We start from the raw sequence: 23,087 nt of genomic DNA, 5'->3' as shown, positions 1-23,087 counted from the left end.
CTTTTGTAGAGGTTATAATATTTTTAAATTTCTAAGTGCTTAATTCAAGTCTTTCTGGATTTGGTAACATACAGCTTCAGCTCGATTCACCTCCCTCCCCAATGCCCTGTATGCTCTGTATGCTCTAGCTGGTGATGTCTGCTTTGGTTCTCTATATTGTTTCGTGTGTGTGTGTGTGTGTGTGTGTGTGTGTGTGTGTGTGCAGTCCTCCATTTGCATGCACACACACTTGGCATCTTGCATCTCGTAGGCTTATCCTTAGGTATCTAGAGAATCTGGACTTTGCCTAAGTTAGAGATCCAGGTCCTGGGGGTGTGGGTGAGATGAACACGTGTAGACACTGTTGGCGTGTCACGCCAGCTCCTCTCTATGACAACCATTGCTATCTCTGTCTCTGTGCCTATGTCCGGGGTCCTGTTGCCCCCAGGCAAGGGTGAGCTCTCACTAATAGTCTGTGACCTTTTTTTATTTTTCTTAAATTAGGGTTGCATTATTCTTGTCCTTAAAGCCCTTGAGCTTTCTGTTAGCTTTTGTGTCTGGCAATAAACGACAAAAAAGAGAAGACAAGGATTTAGCTATTTCTTAAAGATGAATTTTCAATCAGTTTTCCTTCGTTTAGAGGTACTTAACCTAATTTCTTTATGTCTGCTTTTAGCACAGCTCTGTTTTTTTATTTTTTTTTATTTTTTATTATTTTTTTCTCAAATTTTGCCTTTAAGAATTTTGTTGCATAATTATCTAGTTCCCTTTTGCTTTGTATGTTAGTAGTCTTCATAGACTTCTTGCATATCTTTATATTTGTGTTCATCACTGTATAAGTTTAGTACAACGTTGCCTTCATCATGGGGATCTGGTGCAGACTTTTGATTCTTGGTTATAATATTTTTTTACTTGCTGCACACAATGTGAGATATTAGATCTATAATCAATAGAATTAATGCATTATATTTTATTGAAATAGTTTTAATTAAAATTCTTCTAAAATTTATTCTGTTTATATGTTCGATATCATAGTTTTAATATTACTTTTGATAAGTAGATGTGGCAGTCTATTCTCTCGAAGTTGCTTGTTCATTTTTTAAACATCTTTATTTTTAAATTCTTACAGATGGGTAAGAATTCACAAAAATTGTATGCCCTGAGAGGTGCATAAAGATATATTTATATTTTATATTTATATATGAAGATATTTCATATGAGCAGTTTACTACTCAAATCAAGAATTTGACATTGGCACAGTCTTCATTAGTATTAAAATATAAACTGAAATGTTCTGTGAGCTCGAAGGGCCATGCAAAAATGTATGAAACCCATGTAAAACCATTTTCTTTTTCAGCAATTTTTCCAGCTAGTCAAATTACGGAAGCTTGGGCTCAGTGATAATGAAATTCAGCGGCTCCCTCCAGAAATAGCAAACTTCATGCAGCTCGTGGAACTCGACGTGTCTCGGAACGGTAAGAAGGCATCCATCCCACTTAGATTGTCCTTGATGCTGGGGACATAATTAATAACCATGAATATATAAAGGTTATTTTAGGTGCTTTTTCTAGCTGTGGGAGGGCTATGCATATGCTTTTTGTATATGGAAATTAATGAGATTTAAATTTTACGGTTTTGAGACAAGGTCTTACTTTGTAGCTCAGGCTGCCCTTGAACTTTCCAATTCTCCTACCTCAGCCCCACTAAGTACCAGGAGCCTATCCATGTCTCACTGTGCTTGGATAATAACACTTTAAATAGTTGGTCAACTTGTAATAGTTACCAACACTGTTTTTGTAACTTTCTTTTCCCCCTGAGACAGAGTTTCTCTGTGTAGCCCTGGCTGTCCTGGAACTCACTTTGTAGACCAGGCTGCCCTCGAACTCAGAAATCTGCCTGCCCCTGCCTCTGCCTCCCAAGTGCTGGGAATAAAGGCATGCACCGCCACTCCAGGCTTGTTTTTGTAACTTTTAAAAGTAGCTTCAGTCTTCACTCCTCCAGTTGGCTGGATACCATGTGACTTACCTTGCTCAGTTTGGTTTGGTTTGGTTTGTGAGACGAGGTCTTAGTATCTAACTCTGTCAGGCCTGCTACTCATTGTGAAGCCCAGATGGCCTTGAACTTGTGGCCGTCTGAGCTATCAGCCTACTGAGTACCAGGGTTATGGGTGACTGTGACTAGCACTGGCTCCTTTTACTGAACAGAACAAAACAAAACAAAACAAAACAAAAACAACCTGTGAGTTGTAGTTCAGTTTCTGTCTTTCAGACACTGTAGGCCCAAGAACCATATTTGGAAGTGGATCATTGTTACAGTAGTGAAGAAGGGTCCCTCCCTTTTTAAAGCCCCTCTTCCATGGCTCTCTCACATTCCATTCTGTAAGTTCGGAGTTGCCTTTTGACTGTGCTATTTCATTGACTTGGGTCCTTTATCTTCCCTGAGAACCATTTCTTGTTTTGAAAGTACTGGGGAGAAAAAGTCGTGCTTTAAACTGGCTTATGCATCCCAGAAGGAAAGATAGCTCCAGTAAAGTGGGTTTTACACTTAGGCTGGAGCAGAGTGGACGTTCCAGTAGCTACAGTTGATACCACTTGGGGTTCATACCCCCACCCCCACCCCCACTGCCTCTGTTCTAGCTGCTGTGTCCTTTCCTCTCCACTAGCCTGCTCTCTTGGAACCACCTTGTGGTGTCTTTCCCCCCCCCCCCCCAACCCCCGACCGGCAGCTTTTATGGCCCATGTCTGTGTACTTTTTCTGCTTCTGTCCCTGATGTGGTACCCATTTACCAGTGACTCCTTGTTAAGGGCACTCTTCAAGCTTACTGTTTTGTACCAACCATCAGCAATAAGCTATAAGATGGCTGTCCTGGGAGATGAGAGCAAGTCACATGAAGTGACTCTTCCCTCCCTGAGGGTTTCTGATCCTGAGCAGACTTTTTCCACACTGGAGTTGAGAGGGGGACCTGGCCTGGCTGGAAGTGCATCTAGGAAGTGTCTGTATGATAGAAATGACTTCTCAGCTTAGCAGTAACCTGAGTTACTTAAAAAAAAAAATTACAAAGCTGCCTGTTTACAAAGAAGCAGCAACCAACTGGAAAGAAACTGAAATCACAAAGTAGAAATGAAACGCATCTTTGAAATTGGAATTACAAAGGAGGAATTAGTGGGGGCCAGGAAATACATGAAGAAGGAAAAGCAAGGACAGTTCTGTGTTCTCTGTGATGGGAAGCCCTGGGAGGTCGATAGTGGCTGGTTGCTTCCTGGCCCCACAGTTCTCTGAGAACAGTAGCTAGGAGGGAGAGCTACATGCCTCTTCCATGCGCTCATTTTTAACCTCCAGCAAATTGACAAACGAAGCTAAGCATGCCTGAAGTCTGTGACAGGGCATAGCATTTCCTGCCCCCCGGGGTACTCACTCTGAACCTCTGAGATTTCCAAATCAAGCCATGCCTTCTTCGAGCGGTGGGGCCTTATGAAGGACCCAGCATTTTTTTTTTCAAGTTCCCCCGAGGCTGTTTGAGAAATGCTGAGGGCCCTAACCTGTCCTAGAAGAGCCTTGCCTTCATTATCTGGCTGGCTAGGGAATGTGGTAGTTTGGGGTAGGGGATGCAGGTTCATGGGATAGGGGCAGGAACCGCCCTACATGTAGGAAGAATGTAGCGTGGAGCATGGGTGAGTTCAGGGAAAGCCTTGCCAGATTGTCAGAGCAGAACAAGGTCACTGCTGTATAACTAACAGCACAGGGTCTCAGGCTGCTGCCCGGCTGGCAGGCCTCACCTCAGTGTGTTTCCTCTCCCGTTTCCTTTTACGTACAGTTATTTTTCTGGCAGATAAAACGGCGTCAATATAAATTTCCAAGGCAACGGAGCAGATAAATAAAGCCCACGAAGCCCGCAGCCCGTTAGAGGCGGTGTGAGAACCTACTCTGTACTCTTTGGGACACTGAGGGTCTGGGGCCGTTGTCGGAGGCCTGTCTAGTCTCTGCTTTTCTGCTGCACTAATTGGAGCTGCCTGCTGCAGACAGAAGCTGATTGTCTTCAGTCCCCTGCCCACCAGGGCTGGCTGCTTCTTGATAGGGCTTTCAATGGAATGACAGTTCCTGTGTTTCTAAAAAGCAGGGCTTTGACCATGACGGAAGAAGGCAAGGTGTTGGTGCCAGACCACACAGCCATTGGATTTACTGCGTGTTGAACTTGACCGTGCAGTATCAAGCTGACAGTTTTGTTAAAATTGAAGATTCTGAAGTGGTGGATCTGAAGTGGCCTTGAGACTTGTGCCTTGGTTCCCAGGGGCTGCTGACCCTCTCAGCGGCTTCTAAACCTCCCAGTCTACCAAACAGACAGTAGCAATATTTTAGAAGTCAGCACTCAGACTTGGTACAGACTTCGATCAGAAATCTTACATGATTGTGAGCCTAACTTCTCTCTGCCTCAGACAACCCTGCACCTCTGCTTGTAAGATGGGTAATCATCAAGATATTCCTGGTCCAGGACAATATGCTACAGCTGATTTAAGCTCACGTTCACTCGGATTCTCTTTCCTTGCTTAAATGAAAGATAAAAGAGAAGGTTTGTGTTTCTCTCTAAGAAAGTCTGTAACTTAGATTTTTTTTCAAAGGATTATGAGGTGAGGGCGTGGCTTACGGCAGTGCTAGGCTGTGAAGCTCCCCCCAGCCCCCCTTTTTTGGTGGGGATATGAAGTAGTGGCTACTCCCAGAATTACTGGCTGAGGACCTTGGGCCAGAGTCCTGGCTCTGTGATGACTGCCAGAACTGCTTTGGATTGGCTCTTGGCTCTGCTGGCCTGTGAAGGGATGGAATGAGGTCCTACTTCTTGTCTGGAACAAGTGAGCACCAAGTTTCATGCCAAATGGGAAGGGACCAGAATATGAATATGCCACCAGAAAAAGACACTTTGTGTTTTCCTTGACTATAGACTAAAGGATGCCTGGGATGTAGCATATGGAGTTGACATCTGGGTACGGTGTTAAAAGCTTATATAAAACGGTATAGACTTAATACAGACAGGCCACGTGTAAGGCATTTTCTGTAGTTCAGTGCCTGTAGCTTGCTGCTGGAACTTTAGGTCTGTTTCCTGTGTCCACCTGTTCTCAGCTGTCCTAGGGAAACGGCCTCTGGTCATAGAATTGAACCATCATATTATCTGATCTCCAAGGATCTGGGGCAGACTTCAGCCCCGGTGTTAGTAGATTGACATTTGTAGTTGACACTAATTTGACTTCAGCCATGCCGTGTCATTCTCCTCTTAATTTAGTTTTCCCCATAGTATGAGGCCCGACCGCTGGCACTGCTAAAGATCGTTATTGGTGAAGCGAAAACCTGTAACATTTACTATTGATTCATGGTGAGAATACTATCCATTTTCCAGTTTTATTCCATGAGTTGCTATGTATAAGGCCTTATAATACTATATTCTATTTATTCATTTCTGAATATTCTATTATTCATTTCTGGTGGTGAGAGTGGCTTTGTTTTTGTAATTTAGAACACTATGCTCTTTTGGGAAGTAACTATTGAGATTAAAAGGGCAATTTAAAAGAATAACGAAGAGCACAGGAAGTGTTAGAGTTGAAGGTGCAGTGAGGATGGCCAGGTGGAAGGGATGCTGGATAGTTTTGCATCCTGAGCCAGAGAAGGCTCAGGGTTACTCTCTCATAAGGAAAATCCCAGCTCGTGACTAGCTAGTTAGCAAACCTGAGTTAACAAGAACTTAGCTGTAGGGTCTTTTCAGCATAAGTAGCAACACCATGACTGCCCTGCACGGTGAGCAGAACCAGTCTGCCCATGTCTTCTGGAGCTTGGACCTCAGTTTAATGCTTAGGGTAGTTCCTTCTGTCCAAGCAGGGAGTGCTGGGCAGTGCCTATGGCCTGCAGCTTTTGGCTTCTTTGGTGTGATTTATAACCAGGCTGGAGACCTGCTGAAGTGATCTTGTGCCTGCTTCAGAGTCTGTCTCGAGAAAAGATCTCTCTGGTAGCACAAATCTAGAGTGTCTGTCTGTCCTCCTCCTCAGTTACACACTGCTCTCATTTGGTTTCTTTGTAATTAACTACATCTATCCACACCAGAAGAGCTGTACAAGTCTGCTGTTACCCACACGTCAGATAGGCTGTAATGAAGCCATTGCGCTGGTCTCTCTGGCTGCCTGACTCAGGCCCAAGATTAACACCATGCTGAGCACATTGCACAGCTGGACCAGGAGAGTTTCCTTGTCATGATCACCAGGGACCATGAGAGACATCGGCAAAAGGAAGCACACAGCTAGACTCGCTTGGCGCACTCAGCCCGGAGCCTGTGCTTTGAGTGACAAGACTTTCTCCTTCTTTTCACGTGCCTTTTCTGCCTTAGTTTGTACCTTCTTGTGAGTCAATACAGAAAAAAAAATAGGGTTGCTTTCTACTTGCAAAAAGCAAAGTACTTTGTCAGTGTTCTGTTGCTGTGAAGAGATACTATGGCCAAGGCAACTTATAAAAGAAAGCATTTAACGGGGGCTTCTTAGTTTCAGAGAGTTAGTCCATGACCTTCATGGGAGGGAGGCAGGCAGTCATGGTGCTGTAACAGTAGCTGAGAGCTTGCGTCCTGATTCACAGGGAGCAGGCAGAGACTGGGCCTGCCATGGGCATTAGAAGCGTCAAAGCCCACCCTCAGTGGCACACTTCCTCCAGCGAGGCCACACCTCCTAGTCCTTCCTAGACAGTCTACCTACTGAGAACCAAACATGCCAATATAGATCAACCTATCAGGCCGTTCTTGTCCAAACCACAACAGCACGTGTAAAGTGGTTAATTTCAAAGTGAATGTAGAAAGCAATTTGGGCTTCTGTGAGGCAAAAAGTTATATCCCAGGGCTGGAGAGATGGCTTAGAGGCTAAGCCACAAATCTCTTTTGATGAGCACATTTCATGCTTTTTGCTTGACTTTTGTTTTCTGTTTCTCATTCTTTTTTGTCCCTGTCTAGAAGGATCTTCCTCCGGTACCTAACTTCCCCATGTTATACCAGAACACGGACTCTTTGAAAAGTTGTTTCTTCCTAATGTGGCTCCTGTCTCATTATCAGCAAAATTGTACTGAATGATAGTATATTTATGTAGCATTGTCTGTTTTTCTTCTTTTAATTAGCAAGTCCATAATAACTGGAAACAATATCTCTGAATATGTGTATATAAATGCATATATATGTGTATATATATATGTATATATATATGTATATGGACAAGTTCTTTTTTTAAGATTTTATTTATTTATTTTATATATATATGATGAGTACACTATAGCTGTCTTCAGAGATACCAGGAGAAGGCATCAGATCTCATGATGGATGGTTGTGAGCCACCATGTGGTTGCTGGGGATTGAACTCAGAACCTCTGGAAGAGCAGTCAATGCTCTTAACTGCTGAGCCATCTCTCCAGCCCGGACAAGTTCTTTATTTACAGGTTTTTTAAAGGATTTCCCCATTTTTCATCTTTATCTTCTTTTCTCTACCCCTCCCCTCCCCTCCCCCCAGCTCCATCCCTCAGTCTTTTCATGCAAAGCTGCTTACCCCCACAATCCTGGTGGGTTTACATCCAGCAGGCTGTTGCATGAAGCAAAACTAATCACAAAGCTTTCACCTGGAATAAAATCATAGCCACCACAGGGTGGTGGCTTCTTTCCCATGCAGACCCTTTCCATAGATTGTGGCAGTATTGCTTACAGCCCTGATAGTGACTGGGATGAGTGCTCATACCGCTTGCTTCACTTGGATTTTGAGGTCGTCCACTTTGCCACGCTGGCTTGAGGTTAGTGCTGCTGAGCCTCAGGGCAGCTGAGCCCTAGATGATACTTCTTCATGGAGAGTGTAAGCCACGTGCTTCACTGTTGCATAGCATGTGAAGCTAGAAAAGGCAACTCTGGGAAAGGGGCAGAGGATCTTAGAGAGAAAGTCTGGGAATGAGAAGCATTGACTTGGTTATGTGTAGTAATGGTTTGATTTTCAGTTACTGGTTTGTGAGTCCTGAGTAAGCTTTCTTAAGTGTAGTTAACACAGCTGCTTAAAGCTGTGATGAAAGCAACCACGGGTCCCCTCTGAAAAGCAACGCAGCCTAAGACTCTGGGGCACTAATAATGCTTTTAGTTAACTACAGCTCTTGATTTTGTTTCGTTTATAAGTGTTTGTGGGGGAGGGTGTGCGTGCATGTGTGTGTGTGTGTGTGTGTGTGTGCATGTGTGTGCGAGGTTGATGGTGGATAGCTCCGTCAGCTACTCTCCATCTTGTTTCCTGAGGCAGGGGTTCTTGATGACCCTGATGCTCACTAATTAGGCTGTACCAATAGATAGTGGGCTCCAGAGATGTTTTTGGCTCTGGCCTCCCCATACTAGGATTATAAAGGGTGTCTTTCTGCACCCAATTTCCTTTCCTTTTTTTTTAAAGCATAAATGTTGGTGATTTGAATTCACAATTTCATGTTTGCATGGCGATGACTTTTGTGACTGATTCATCTCCTTATCCCCCTTTTTTTTTGTATTTAATACTTAAAGTATAAGTATGTTAAGTTCACCTCCACTGAAAGAGGAAACCCACAGGTACTGTAGATAGAACTACACATAAATGACTGTGTTACGGTATGTATTAAATGCCAAGACCACATAGCATCCAATCTTTCAGTAGCCGGGGCCAGTAAGATGCCAATATGACAGTACACAGAATAGGAAAAGCTGTTGTGGTTTGATGTTGAAATCTGGAAGGCTTTAATATTTATTTATTTATTTTAATTTACTTATTTTTTGAAGTCCATTTTTCTTCTTATTGTAAATAAATATTTGCTTCAATAATTCTTACAGCTTAGTTGCAGAATTACCTGTTTTCTTTCTTGGTTTGATCTGAGCAAGGTCTCCTGTGGCCCAGGCAGTCTTGAACTGTACAGTGAACAAGTGGCTTTCTCAGCTTGTCTGTCACTTGTTTCTTATAAATATATTTGCAGTATTATTGTAGAATTTTAGAACCAGTGATATCATTAAAGTGAAAATATATCAGTGCTTACCTACTTAGCTTCCCGCTGACAATGTTCACGAGGTCATGGGAATCGTATTAAATAAGCTCTAAAATTGCACAGATAACTGACTGATGTGTTAGAGGCAACTTTGCCAAGTTAAAGGGGTAAATTCTCACAAGTTGCTACAGACGATTACTTTTAAAAATATCTGGGGTTTTCAGCAAAACGGGGCAGTTTTATTAGTGCTGAATGTCCAGTGTAGCATGTGAAGGATAATGTGAGGGGTAGATGCTGAGGGCTTCTGCACCACACGGCTTCACAGATCTGGGCTTCTCCTTGTGGTATCCTGTTGTCATCCGAGCTCTCCCAGGTCCTCAGGGGAGACATGTCTGGGCTGCTTGGCTGAAACGAACAGGGAAATGGCAGACGGCTAGAAGAAAAGGAGGGAATTCTGGCTCCTGGTACGGCACAAGGTCATCTGCAAACCTGGTTGTTAGCATGCTGAAGTAGTATCATTTTTGTGCCAGAGAGAGACCACCAAGCAGAGGAGGGGGAGGGCAGTGTGCGGGGACCGCCTCATAGAGTCTGGAACACTGCGAGGTCCATGTTCTCCTCTTCCCTGGGGAAGCGGGAGTTCCAGGAAGTGCACTGTTGGAATTCCTGCCCGATTCTGAAGTTGGGGAGTGTGGTTGGCTTCATCAACTGTGTCTGTTTAAATGTTTATCTCACCTGGAAGCATCCTCTCACACACACCCAGAGAGAGAGGTTAGTTTGGCACACTGAGCTGTGGTCAAGTTAACACATAAACTTACTCACACCTAGCAAACACCCATGCACACAGTCACATCACACCTAGCAAACACCCATGCAAATAGTCACATCACACCTAGCAAACACGCATGCAAACAGTCACATCACACCTAGCAAACACGCATGCAAACAGTCACATCACACCTAGCAAACACGCATGCAAACAGTCACATCACACCTAGCAAACGCCCATGCAAGCAGTCACATCACACCTAGCAAACACCCATGCAAGCAGTCACATCACACCTAGCAAACACCCATGCAAACAGTCACATCACACCTAGCAAACACGCATGCAAGCAGTCACATCACACCTAGCAAACACGCATGCAAACAGTCACATCACACCTAGCAAACACCCATGCAAGCAGTCACATCACACCTAGCAAACACGCATGCAAGCAGTCACATCCACATGGTCCTGTGGTCATGTTCCTGCCTGCCAGCAGTGAGCTCCGCATTTGTAGGAAATACCCATGTACCCCAGAACAGAACAGAACAGAACAGAACAGAACAGAACAGAACAGAGTAGTGCTCTTCCCACATCCGTAGAAAGGTCGGTCATACAGCCAGAGTCAGGTCAAGATCATTGGTGGCCAATGGTAGTTAGTAGACAGCATTATTACGCTAATAAGTGTGATTTCTAACTTGAAACCTGAGACTTAACTTTAAAATAGAACTTAAAAGTTGGTGTTTTACTTTGTGGAGTCCTTGAAGCACTTGCTTTAAGCGACACAAGGTCATGAAAGGATTTGGAGCCAGCGATTGATACTTAACAGATTGCTTTGGCCTTTTCAAGTTCTAGTTTGCTTGTCTGTAAAGTGAAGACTTTAGGTATCGGATTAGCAAAAAGGCTGCACACAGTGCTTAGAGCAGCACCTTGTATGGAGGACCGCAGCAGTAGGCGCTGCAGTTAGTCCTGCCTGCTTGCCATTCGGACATGAAAATGAGTTAGCGCTGAGGGTCAGAATTCAGGAGTTGGGTGAGGACCCAGCTGAGATGCAGACACGACAAACGCCACACACTGTCACAGGCTTGCCCTTTATATCTTACCTTCACCTCAGTTCTGTGATTTGGGGGTACCATTGTCTCAGGATGGGTAAGGAAACTGAGGTTTGAAGATATTACCACGTGCCCCAAATTACTCCTCATTAGTGGTGGAACTGAACCACGGCACCACGAAAGAGCAGCACTCTTCATTGTCCTGTGATTGAAGGTAATAAAGTCAAGGCTAACAGTTTAGTCCATGTTTTTAGAGATGCGAGGTTGTCAACCTCTGAATTGAAGACAGAAACAGTTTTCCAGAAGCTAGTTTCTTAGTCTGTTCATGCTTCTCTAACAAATTGCCTTAGACTGAGTAGTTTCCACACAACAGGAAGTTTTGTGTTTATAATTCAGAGGCTGGGACGTTCAGGAGCAGAGCAGATATGGTATATGGTGAGGGTATGCTACTGTCGGCTTTGAGGATGCCACCTTCATTCTACATCCCTTGGTAGCAGAATGGACAGGGGAACTGGCTGGAGCATCTTTTATAAGGAATAAACTCTCTTTATAACTTGTTCACTTCCCAAAGGCTCTACTTACTTCAGTCACTTTGGCTATTAGGATCCACCTAGGGACACCAACATTAGATGACACCATGCTGTTTGTGACCATCTTGAGGCCAGTAGCAGGCTATCATCCAGCGAAGAAAGGCACAACACAATAGTCCTGAGGTAGCGTGGTGCTCTTGTGACAAGAGATGGGTATATTTCTAGGGGTGGAGGTCCAAGAAGGGAGCTCAGGATGTACATGCTTTGTCCCTTTTAAAGGAAAAAACAAAGCCATTAGAGAGCAGCGAGTGTCCCCCAGAAGCAGGTGTGGCTTTCCCCTCTGACTTTGTGAGCTCTGGTGGCTGTTGACTAGCTCACCCCGCGCTCTTTTCCAAGGGTGTGGCTCTTTTCACTGAGCACGGCTGGGGAAATTGGGATTCCTGACGTAGATGCTGGGTGGTGAGAGGGCAGGATGGCATGGGCTCTCAGTGTCGCTTGGTTGCTATAAACTTTTCCTGGGCCCCGAGCTCATTGCCACAGCTCATCGGTGGCATCTGTGCCACGCTCTGCCCCAAGCACAGTGACTTTTCCTTGCTGAAGTTTTCTCTGTAACGCAGAGTAACAGGCCACAGGCTTCCTTGGTTGTTACCCCTCCCTGAGCAGGCCAGCGCTCTGAACTTTGAGGGTCACCACTGTTTTAATTTGAGCTTTTTAGAGGATTAAGGAGACTGGCAGTAGACACAAGGAACTAGTTCTGTAAGCAAGATGACAGCAGTGTAGATCTTTGTTGAGAGGTTTACCAGTGTGTTGATTGTGTACCAGTCTGGGGTGGAAGTCCTTCATACGCATTTTCTCACTCAGTCCTCAGAACATCTCCCTGGCATCGGCTCTAGTCTTCCCTCTAGAGATGCTAAAGCCACGCTTGGGCTAAAAGCCGACTCCAGTTGTGTGATTTAGGCATAGAACTGGCCTAGATATTCTAGTTCTAAAATTACAATTCTGCTTCCTCAGTATGAAACTTATATTTTGTAGCCAGAAATAATTGTCATTGATATTTTTGTATTTCCCTTTTTATTAATTGTTTTACAAAAATTGGTATCATTCATCAGTAGATACACATATACTGCTTTTATTTACTTAATATTGGTTGTGAGCGTTCCTGGTGCCAACGTGGATACTTACTCAGATTAACCAGTGTGACTCAACTTTTTTTTTTTTTTTTTTTTTTACCTTTCTGGAGAAACTATGAATAGACCTGTAATTTAACACCAGCGGGGAAGCTCTAGATGTCAAAGCTAAGGCTGAAGTGGTGTGGCTCACACGTAAGAGAAGTTCCAGAAGAGTCTAATGCAAGCGCCAACCAGGCTGAGTGGGGAGAGATGAGCCTTCAGCATTAAAGTCCGCTGGTTGCGGATCCCACCCTTGCTGGAACCTGTTGGGGAGCCACACTCACGTTGTGACCACGAAGTCACAACGGCGGCGAATGGGGACATGTGGGCAGGAACAGACCAGGGATAAATGCGTGACTTCCTAAAGTGCTTTGAAGCAACTAGTTCTCTGTTTACCCACCATGTATTTGGCAGAGTGCCCGTTGGAAGGGCCGTGCACACTAATAGTCGATGCCTTGAAGTATTTGACTTTGCTTTCAACTTTCATGTACTGGTGTTGCCAAGCCTTAAGGACCAGGCCTTCCAGTCACCAAGCCAAGAGCAGTGGGGTGGAGACGAACAGTGACTCCCGAGTTAGTCAAGCAGGGAAGGCTGAGGACAGCTTCCTGGGATTGAAGACAGTGAAGCTCTGGGGAATAGGTAGTTGATGGAGACAAGTTCGTGTTCTCATCTGTGCTCATGAAACTGTGATTAGATTTGGATCAGAAGGCATGGGATACTATGGAAATTTGGGGAAAATGAAATACGTTATTGGAGCCAATGAAAGACTACGCTAGAGAGGAAGGTCTGAAAGGCTGAAAGCCAGGAACGTCTTCCTGAAAGCTCTTGGTAGCTGGGGCAGGGTGCAGCAGAGGTCTGGTGTGCTTAGCTCCCTGGACCTAGCAGGACGCTTGGAGTTATTTAAGGACAGGCTGGATGCAGGAGGCCAGGCATCTGTGAGGGAAACCAGACTAAATGGACCAGACCTGAGGGCAGCTAGCTGTAAGCCTGCAAGATTGGGGTGCTACTGTGGGCACAGATGAGAGAGTTTATGCCTGAGATGACTCATTGCCCTGAGAGACGGGAGACAGTGATTTCTGGGCATGTGAGGGTGAGGCGACTTTGTCAGTGGAGTGGTTCCATGGTAGCTAAATATAAGGGTCTGAGATTTAAAGGAAATTTTTTGGGAAGAGGTGAAGGGCTGAGAATCCTCCATCTTTATTGAGATCTGAAACCACTCTGGGGAGGGGCTGCGGGTGCTGGAGGGGCAGAAGAGCACAAAGAGAACATCCTTGTAAAGGGAAAGAACTTGGGGCGGGCTCTGGAAGACCTCAGCGGAGGGTTGGCCAGCAGTGCTGACTGCCACTGTCGGAAAGGTCAGATGAGGAACAGAACAGTGGTCCACAGAGATGCAGTATAGAAATGAAGCTGACGTGTTGCAGATTAGGCTGTTGTCTGTTATCATAGATGAATTCATTATGCATAGTCTGTGGAAGGACAGAACCCTGGGTTGCTCTGTCATTAAAGGGCTGCTGAAAAGGAGCCCAGAAAGCCAAACTAGGAAGGAAGAAATAAAACAAACAAACAAACAAACAAACAACAAGAACAAAAAAGGGAGCTGAGGAAGCTGACCTGGGCGGGTGGGCACCCCAGGCAGGACTGAGTATAAAGTGAGAGGGAATGGGCAGAAAGTGTGCGGTGAACTTCCCACCGTGTTTGCCAGAGGTCCCCTGTGAGCCAAAGGGAGCGGTTACACCATGTAGTGCTGTAATACTCTTTTTGCGCAGTTTGAGAGGTCAGAGGAAAACTTGAGATGGAGTAGGAGTCTCTGTTTCCCAGAGGAAACAGCAGTGATTACTGTTTGCTGAGGGTCAGCGGTACTGAGGGGTGGGGTTGCCGACAATGGCGGGTGTGTCTTGGACAGCTGCTGATGATACAATTGATGGAGGAGTTTCACAGCACCCCGCTTGCATCCTGCATGTGCCTGGGTGTTGTGTGATGTGAGGGTTATGTTGTGCAGGCGTGGCCGTTGCTGCACTGAGGTAGACCCAGTAGGAAAGGAGTGTGTAACCAGCCAGTCGGTGTTGTCTTTCTGGAGTGTAAACATTGGCTGTGGATGGGACCAGGCTATGATCACGTTAGGCCTCTTAGTCGGCGTTATGGCTTGAGGGTTCCAGGCAGATGTTCCCTCCTGAGCCTTTTAACTGCATTCACCATGCAGTGCTTGCAGGCTTATTTTGTATAGGATTTTTCTTTCCCTTCAGAATTAGAAAAGCAGTGTGGTCATTATAAAATGCCAATGGAGGAAACTTCCTCCATTGTGACTAAGGTTGTCTGTTGAGTATCCCACTATATGTGGTTAATTTTATTTACTATCTTTCCCAGATAGAAATCTTTTGGTACTGCCTAAGCTGGGCCTGACTCTTGGATTTGGGAGGCTCTCCTCTCCAAATCCTCCAGATAGCTGGGGCTACAGGTGCATGCGTGCACCATGCCTGGCTTTATTTCACTCGTTTATGACTGTCTCAGCTGCCGAGATCTTAGTGGGAAAATATCACTCCTCCTTAACTGTTGCCACATGGTCCAGCATGTATGTCAGCCCCCAGTCTGACTGGACAAATGGACAGGCGAGCAGACTGAGCTTTGCCATTTGGGCCACCACTTCTATCCAGTTGTGTTTCGAGACATAATCACGGCAGAGAGCATCATGTTTGTCTCTCTTTATTATAGGCCTGCTTATTATATAGAAGATGCTAGGGAAGTGGGAGGGGGCGTCTCTAGACTTTATATGCAGCCTGCACTGTATAAACTATAGAAGATTTAAGCTGCTCAGGAACTGGTAGGTGAGTGGCAGAGAACATGTGGAAACGGGATGATTGCACATTTGTGCAAGTATAAGCTGAGGTCTGTAGTACACTCTCAGTTGTTATAAAGGGCACCGAGACTTCTACATTAAGTTCCAGAGCCAAGACACTCATTGCTGCTCTGCACGTCAGGCACTGGCTATGGTCACACCTAGCATAGGCAGAGAGAGCCCTGATGACCAGGAGCAGACACGATGCTGTGTGTTCTCAGGAATGTGCAAGCCGCCTTGGTAGAATCATGCTTGTAGGTTTGAAAGCGTAGACAAGAAAAACACCCCCAAGGGCGGTGACTCAGAAGTCCCTCACTGTCGTCAGCCAGAGAAAGCGCTAGTTTCAAGGGTGGTGATGGCAGCTAGGATTCTTTCTAGCAATGTTAACTCTGGATTGTGGTCTGTCTTCCTTCACTTGGAGCAGATGTGCTCTGAGGCCACCTACATAGAATCCTTGCTAAAATCCCATATTTCCATCCCAGCCAAGTCAAGATTTCTGAAGCCAGATAACCAAAGTTTGTATTTAAAATCCAAAAACTTGAAATTTAAATTGGAGCTAGTCACCAGAACCTGGGCAGTTCTTGATTGGGTCCAGATGCTAAAGTAGTATTTAGGTCAAAAGGATGCTACAGTCTGACCTTTCTGGTGTTCATCTAAATCTGCAATAGTTTTACATATGGATAGATTTCACGTCCCTATTTTGAAAATCTGAAATTTGAAACATTCTACACTCTGAAACATTGAGTACCCAGGTGAATTTTGGGTATAGGGATTTCCAGCTGATGGGCTGGATCAGTTCATGTTAACTTGGCACAGCTGTCCTGAGTGCTATAAGAAAGCAGGCTGAGCAAGCCAGCAAGCAGCACTCCTCTGTGGCCTTTGCTTTAGTGCCTATCTCCAGGTGACTTTCCTTCATAATGGGAACTAAGATGAACCTTAAGCTAAAATAAAGTCTTCTTTCCCCGGGTTGCTGATGGTCATTTTGGTTTCATTACAGTAACAGAAACCGTTAAGACACCTGGCAATGTCTGTACGCGTCTGAAATCCAGAAAATTCCAAAATCCAAAATGCTTTCGCTTTCAGGCATTTCAGATAAGAGAGAGTCAGTTTGTTCAGAACATTATTTTTGCCCAGTTCAAAAAATCAAAGGACTGTTACAGTGATCCAGTTACCATGCAGTTAAAGCAAGGATCTCCCCTTCCGCCTCCCCCCCCAGCAATCTGGATTGTGGTACCTGTGAGGATTGTTGTAAGGGCGTAGCATCGTCAGGATGTAACTTAGCTGGAATGGGCTGCATGGTTTGTTATGAACCTTAGTCCTGAAGTTTTTCCTTTTTTCTTTTTTTAAATTACAGAGAAAACACTAGTTTTACAACATGTATTTCATAACATTCATCCAGTGCCAACATCAGGAGAGGGGGGAGGCAGGGGCCAGCGAGTGCTGTGTGATGGATGCTTTGAAGAGACAGTGCCAGTTTCAGTGCCTGAGTTCTGTTGTGTCTTTTAAGGAACTTAAACACCCTTATGAGTCTCTCTCCATCTGTCAGTTGACAACTTGTAATTTGAAAGCTTTTTACAGTATTCCTTTGAGTAATGTAAACATGTTTTTTAAAATTTCTTTTGAGTGCTTTTCTTGTACTCCATTTTTTTTCTGTATCTTTTAAGGATTACTTTAGAAAAAAATGTCAGTGTGTATTGGAGGTAGAGAACGTCTTACAAGAATTAGTTTTAGGGTCTGGAAATATGGCCCCATTGTTAGGAATGAACAGCTCGCATGGAGTTCCATTCCCAGCACCCGTGTTGGGCAGCTCACAAGCACCTGCGACCCCAGCTCCGAGGGATCGGAAGCCTCTGAGGAAGAAGAGGTTAAATGAGATCCACCTTCTTCCCAGTCTCCATCCACCGATCCCCTGCTTGCCCCTGACCAGCTATGCAAACAGCTTTCTTGCCCAGTGTTGATCTTCCTTCCATCCCAGGCAGTTTAACCAGACTGGGTTAACTGGGTTAACCTGCAGCACAGACTTTGGGAGTTGAATCTGTCCCTGTAGGAGGAAATCACTTGGTTGTGGAGGTAAAGTGTGCATGGGAGTAACTGTGAGGTCCCACGTTAATGGCCAACTCCTCAATCCGTAGTGGTTTGAGTCTATCTACATCTCAGGTTCAAGTGAGGCGGGGTTTTGTTTTGTTTGCTTGCTTGGTTCAAGGCAGTGCCCTAGGCCCACCCTGGGCTGCCCTTTTGACTTTGTGGGCTTGGGTGACAGTGGTCCCAGAGATGGGTATGTTAGGGCTGAGAACCAGCAAAAGTAAATGCCCGGGTATTTGCTGAGGTTTCCGTAAGACAACCCCCTCCCCAATCTTCTTCCTCCCTCCCTCTCCTGCAGGGTTTTACTCCGTAGCTCAAGCTGTCCTTACCTCACCTGATAGTCCCTTTGTGCCAGAAGACTGAAAATCCCTCAAGTGCTAGAATACTCAGTGGTTATATTACTATAGTAGGGGTGTGCTTTGGAAAAACCCAGTAATAAAACTGGTTGAGAACGGTGTCCTGTCTGCTTCATCTAGGCCAAATGGCTTCTCCCTGTATTTCTCTAGAACTGTGTTCACTCTTGGCCCTGCACTCTTACCTACTCTGTGTGTGTTATCCAAAGAGTGACTCATTTAGCCTGTGAGTCTCTCAGCTGACAGGCAATGTGTGTAGTGGTGTGGCAGGCAAACACGGCTCGGTAGGGTGTGACCTAATTGGAAGGGCAAGGGGTGCTTTTAAAAGAGAACAGGGAAACTGGCAGCATGAGACTGGTCAGAGGAGTGGGCCATTGCAGGGGTGTGGGGAGTGGGCAGCTGCATGGGTGTGAGGAGTGGGCCACTTGCAGGGGTGTGAGGAGTGGGCAGCTGCAGGGGTGTGGGGCAGTGGACCAATGCAGGGTTGTGGGGCAGTGGGCCGCTGCAGGGGTGTGGGGAGTGGGCAGCTGCAGGGGTGTGGGGAGTAGGCCACTTGCAGGGGTGTGAGGAGTGGGCAGCTGCAGGGGTGTGGGAGTGGGCCAATGTAGGGGTGTGAGGAGTGGGCAGCTGCAGGGGTGTGGGAGTGGGCCAATGTAGGGGTGTGGGGAGTGGGCTGCTGCTGGGGTGAGTCAGAGGGAGAATTTTTGCTTTGTGGTCTAAGATAAGGGAGAAGTTGGGGTAGGGGTGTGGAGTTAGACTTTCTGGATCAAAATATACCGCCATTAGAATTTTCTAGAGAATTTGATATATAAGTACCAGTGACTGTATTTTAGCCGTATTAACTCAGAATAAGTCCAGAGAGCTGTAATTTTAAATGAAAAGGGAAGATTCTGATGAATAAAACTATTTCACTTTTGATAGTTGCTATTTTCTTGAAGTATAAGTAACTTTTTTTTTTTTTGGTTTTTCGAGACAGGGTTTCTCTGTATAGTCCTGGCTGTCCTGGAACTCACTTTGTAGACCAGGCTGGCCTCGAACTCAGAAATCCGCCTGCCTCTGCCTCCCAAGTGCTGGGATTAAAGGCGTGCGCCACCACGCCCGGCTATAAGTAACTTTTAATCAAAGTCATATGTGAATATATGTTTAAACATGACTGGTTTTAGGAGAGAAGTAAGGGAACGGCAGATGGTTACATTTCTCTCCTTCCCGTTATTCCCTGTGAAACCTAGTACTCAATATTGTCTTTCTGAAGCAAGACCTTGTACCTGCAGACACCATTGAGCCAACTCTGTGGGGAAGGAAAAGCTGAGCTGGAATGATTGTTTTGATGTTTGCTGCCAGGATCCTTAGTTGGAACCTTTTCTGAGACAGTGTGCCCTGTATCCTAGGCTGGCCTTGAGTTTGCTGTGTAGCCGGAGCTGACCTTGGGCTCCCAAGTTTCCTGTCCCAGCCTCTCTTGTGCAGAGATTATAGGGGTGTGCCACCACACCCAGCATGACCTTTTTATTTTTTTCTTTCTTCAGGGCAAGTAACATGACTTGTTACAAGACTTACACAAAATAACATTTTTGAAGGGTCCTTGTCCTTCTTCCCTGTACCATATGAGACCCAAGCCTGTCGACCTTTGTGAACCCTGAAATAGATGCCGAGGACTGGGCTCTGTGTACAGGCTGGCTGCCTCCTGGGTGTCTGTAATGCTTGGGATACCATGATAAATGGAAACATTTGAAGAAATTCTGCTTTTAGCTTTTCCCTTTCATTACCAGAAGAACAGCTGTGACAGCACAAGGGAGACTGGGAGAGCGCATTCATATTTAGTCTTGTTTGACAATCCCAGATATTTTTAAACAGGATTGAGTCAGACAGCCTGCAGCACAACATTCAAACCGTCTTAATCAGCAAGCCTGTTTGGCACACAAGGACCTTGTTTTATTCTAGTAGTAAATAATTCTAAATGAATCAATACGATGTACTGGCTGTCCCCAAAGTCACAGTGTTCAGTATGTCACCACAGCCTGCCAGCATCTCCTGAACATGCTTGTTCTCTTTACTGCTGGTTGTTGTGGTCCTGGTGGAGTTTGAATGCTGAGTCTGGCTGAGGCTTAATTCATGGTTTTTGCATAATAATTCTGGGCCATCACAGCCTTGCCTTCCTCCCCGCTTCCACTTAACATTGCCAAGTAGACACATTGCTCACTTTCTGCCCAGAAGTGGTTCTTGTTGTGGCAGCTCATTTCCTTCAGTTCCTGGGATCTTACCGTTCTGCTCCCCTGTGGCTTGGGGGTTCTCATCTCAGCAGCAGCTCTCCACTGATAGCCTTCTCATGTACCATTCTGCTCCCCCAGGCCATCTGCTCACATGTTCCTCTTCTGTCTCTCTCACATAGGTAGGTTCTGATGTTTCTGTGGCCATGCCCTCTGCCCTTGCTATATGACTGCATTCCTGTTGCCTTCTGAGAAAGGGTTTCGCTCTGCTCCTTAGATTTTTTCAATTAAAGTAAAAAAAAAAAACAAAACTAAACACACTGAAGTGTAACTTCCTTCTGACCCTTGGTACGTTTCTCAAACAAAACTTTTTTTTTCTCCTTCCAGTTGCCAGGCTTATATAATGAAGGCTTGGTCTACTCCAGGTTCCCAGACATGGAGATTCAGTGTACTTGTGATTTTTCTTAAACACGATTCTATTTCTATAGACTACGAAGATGCGCTTATATATCTGTCACCAGAAAGACTGGAGAAACAAGCTTAGATTAGAATTCCCACTGAAGCGTCCTGTCCCCCAGGCACTGACAGATACTGCCTTGGCGACGGTTGGCTGCACACCAGGATGGGAGATGATTCTGAGGGATTCTGTATGCGTGAGGGGCTTGGTGGGAAAGTGACCACAGTGGGAGCCTGCCATGGCAGAGCATAAGAGACAGTTCAGATAGGTCACCTCACCTATTCCTTTCCTTTCTCTGACTTTTTGATGTGTACCAAGGAACAATAGGAAGCAGAGGTGGAAAGCAGACCATAGGAGAAAATCAGAATGGAGCAGCAGCCGGGAGCTCCCTGCCTCCAGCTGAAACAGCGCTCAGTACAGTGACTTGGGAACTGAACAGTGCTGCATGTAGAACTCATGCCGAACAGTACTGCATGTAGGACCGGTTTTGTATAGATGGGAGCCCAGAGCTCAGCTCCATAAGCTGTGCAGAGGTCTGGAGCAGGTGAGCTAGCCTTCACCAAAGCCATTCCTGCATCTGCCCTTGATAACGACAATGGCAACAGTGTGTGAGCTGCCGTCTCTAATGGGAAGTGTGACATTAGGAACCACTAGTGCCAGTGGGACTCCATATGTGGAAGGTTCTACCCCTTACTAACCAGCTTTAGGTAAAACACAGACGGACTCAAAGTAATGCCCAGAATTAACATTCAGGTTATGTGTCTGCGGGATGCACGCTAAACAGATGAGCAGTGTATGTAGCTGGTGGTGGTTGTTGTTGTTGCTGCTGCTGCTGCTACTGTTTTATTGGCATTCAACATAGGATTTTCATCTCTTATTTTGGTAAGAAAAAAAAATGTTTGCCGTAATTTAAAAAGACAGATTGTAGCCTGCCAGCCCTGGATATCATTTCAAATTAAACATCAGTCCTGTGTAATTCATTCATTCATTCATTCAGCATCACGATGAGCAACCCTTACCTTGTTCTCCCCATTTTTCTCCTTTAGTCAGCTAGTGAGTGCTGTTTTGGAGCCTGGAGTCTGGCTCTTGTTTTACATTCCTCTTCCTCCTCCTCTGACTCCTCGGCCTTTGTGGTTTAGATTCTCCTTACATCCCTATTAAAGCAACAGTTTATACCTAGAAATTAGCTTACAGCTACACCTTTCTTCCCTCTTTCGTTGCTGTGTGGGCCACGCTCTTAAGTGATGCTTTCTGCTCTTGACCTCGCCTATTCCCTAGTTCCTTTCTTTTCCACCCAGTGGCCCTCCAGGTATTTGTGCTGCATCCTTAAAACAGGAGGCTCACTCACTCTTGCTTCCTCTGATCCCCACTCTCCTCACCCACCCCCATTTCTGCATAAGATGACAACCTGACAGTATTTTGTGTTTCTCTGTGTACACTCCTCTGTCATCTGTAGTTCCTGCAGTGCGTCTTGAGTGCCTCAAATGTGGCTCTGTAGTGTTCAATGGGACCTTTGTGTCTTTCTTGCAGAGGGATTTCACCAAAGCTCTGCTTTTCCAGATGTCAGTGGAGGGGTCTTGGACCATTTATTGGATGCTTCTCTGTTTCTAAGCAGGTCTGCTCCATCTCAGTATTTGTTTCACAGAATAAGTGCCAGTGAGCAATTAATTTATCCACCCAAGTGTAATGTGTCATGATAGACAAAGCGGGCTGTTCACAGTCTTCCACAAAAGCCAGGGCTCCTAGTTCTGAAGCCAGGACTGAAAGCCATGCTTAGAAGGAAAAGGTCACATCGCCTGACTTCCTTGACATCACTAACATAGTGGTGGGCTGGTGCAGTGAACATCAGGAGATGTTTCACCTTGATAATTTTGGGATTTGGTGACTTCTTTATTTCTTATAGGAACATATAAGCTAAGCTTATGCATTGCTTTGGTGTGGGATGGACTAGAATCTCATCCTGTTGATTAAACGTAGATTCCCCGAAGGGCATGGGATGTCCTTTGAAATCATGTCTAAAGTGCTGTATCTGTTGTAAAGGCTCTGTCTGTGCGAGCAGCCTCCAGCAAAAAGTGCCGGAATGGTGGCCTGCCTGCTGTGTGTCAGAGCTCTGCACTGATGTGAGTGTCCTCACACAGGCCACGGAAAGTGTCTTTCTGGTAAACTGCAGATTTGGTGTGTTCCTTCCAAGACAGCTAAAACCCACTTGTCAAAAGCAGTTCAAACTCAGATGATGATAACTTGCAGTAGATCTGAATTAAAGGTTATCTTAACATTCTGCGGAAAAGAGGAATAAAAATAACAAAATCTGATACTTGCAAAAAGCCTGAGAGAGATTTTGTTATTTTTGTTCTTGGACATGTCTAATATGAACTATAAAAAGTAAGATTAAAAAATTTTTTGTCTTACTTTTCCAGTATTGGCAAGTAGAAGTTTTGGGTTATGTAATTTAACGAGTCGATGAAAATCATAACGCTAAGTATTAATTTACTAAGAATATAATATTAAATGTCTCTAACCTTTATATGGGAATACATGTGATTCTGGGTTTAAGTCATTATTGCTTCTCAAATCATTAGAGCAACTGTAAAACTCTTATATTCTTCTTAGAGTGACCTCACTCTTCTTCAGTGTGTTTGTTAACTGTAAGGCAGAGATGTAACTGCTTGTCATAGACAAG

At 45.1% G+C, this 23,087-nt stretch overlaps 1 protein-coding gene across 4 annotated transcripts in view; it reads left to right on the top strand.

Annotated features, from left to right (window-relative positions):
- The window catches only part of Lrrc1 (leucine rich repeat containing 1), a 114,352-nt gene that overhangs the window by 44,837 nt on the left and 46,428 nt on the right, over positions 1 to 23,087 (top strand). For all 4 annotated transcript variants that reach the window (XM_021172927.3, XM_029481866.2, XM_021172925.3 and 1 more), the window contains exon 2: positions 1,337 to 1,454. In XM_021172927.3, coding sequence (XP_021028586.1) covers positions 1,337 to 1,454 — 118 coding nt within the window. The remainder of the gene's footprint in view (positions 1 to 1,336; positions 1,455 to 23,087) is intronic.

Source organism: Mus caroli, unplaced genomic scaffold (assembly GCF_978045245.1).
Source record: "Mus caroli unplaced genomic scaffold, Mus_caroli_1 scaffold_11, whole genome shotgun sequence".
Lineage (NCBI taxonomy): Eukaryota > Metazoa > Chordata > Mammalia > Rodentia > Muridae > Mus > Mus caroli.
Note: the sequence above shows the minus strand (reverse complement) of the source record. Positions and strands in the feature narration are given on the sequence as shown.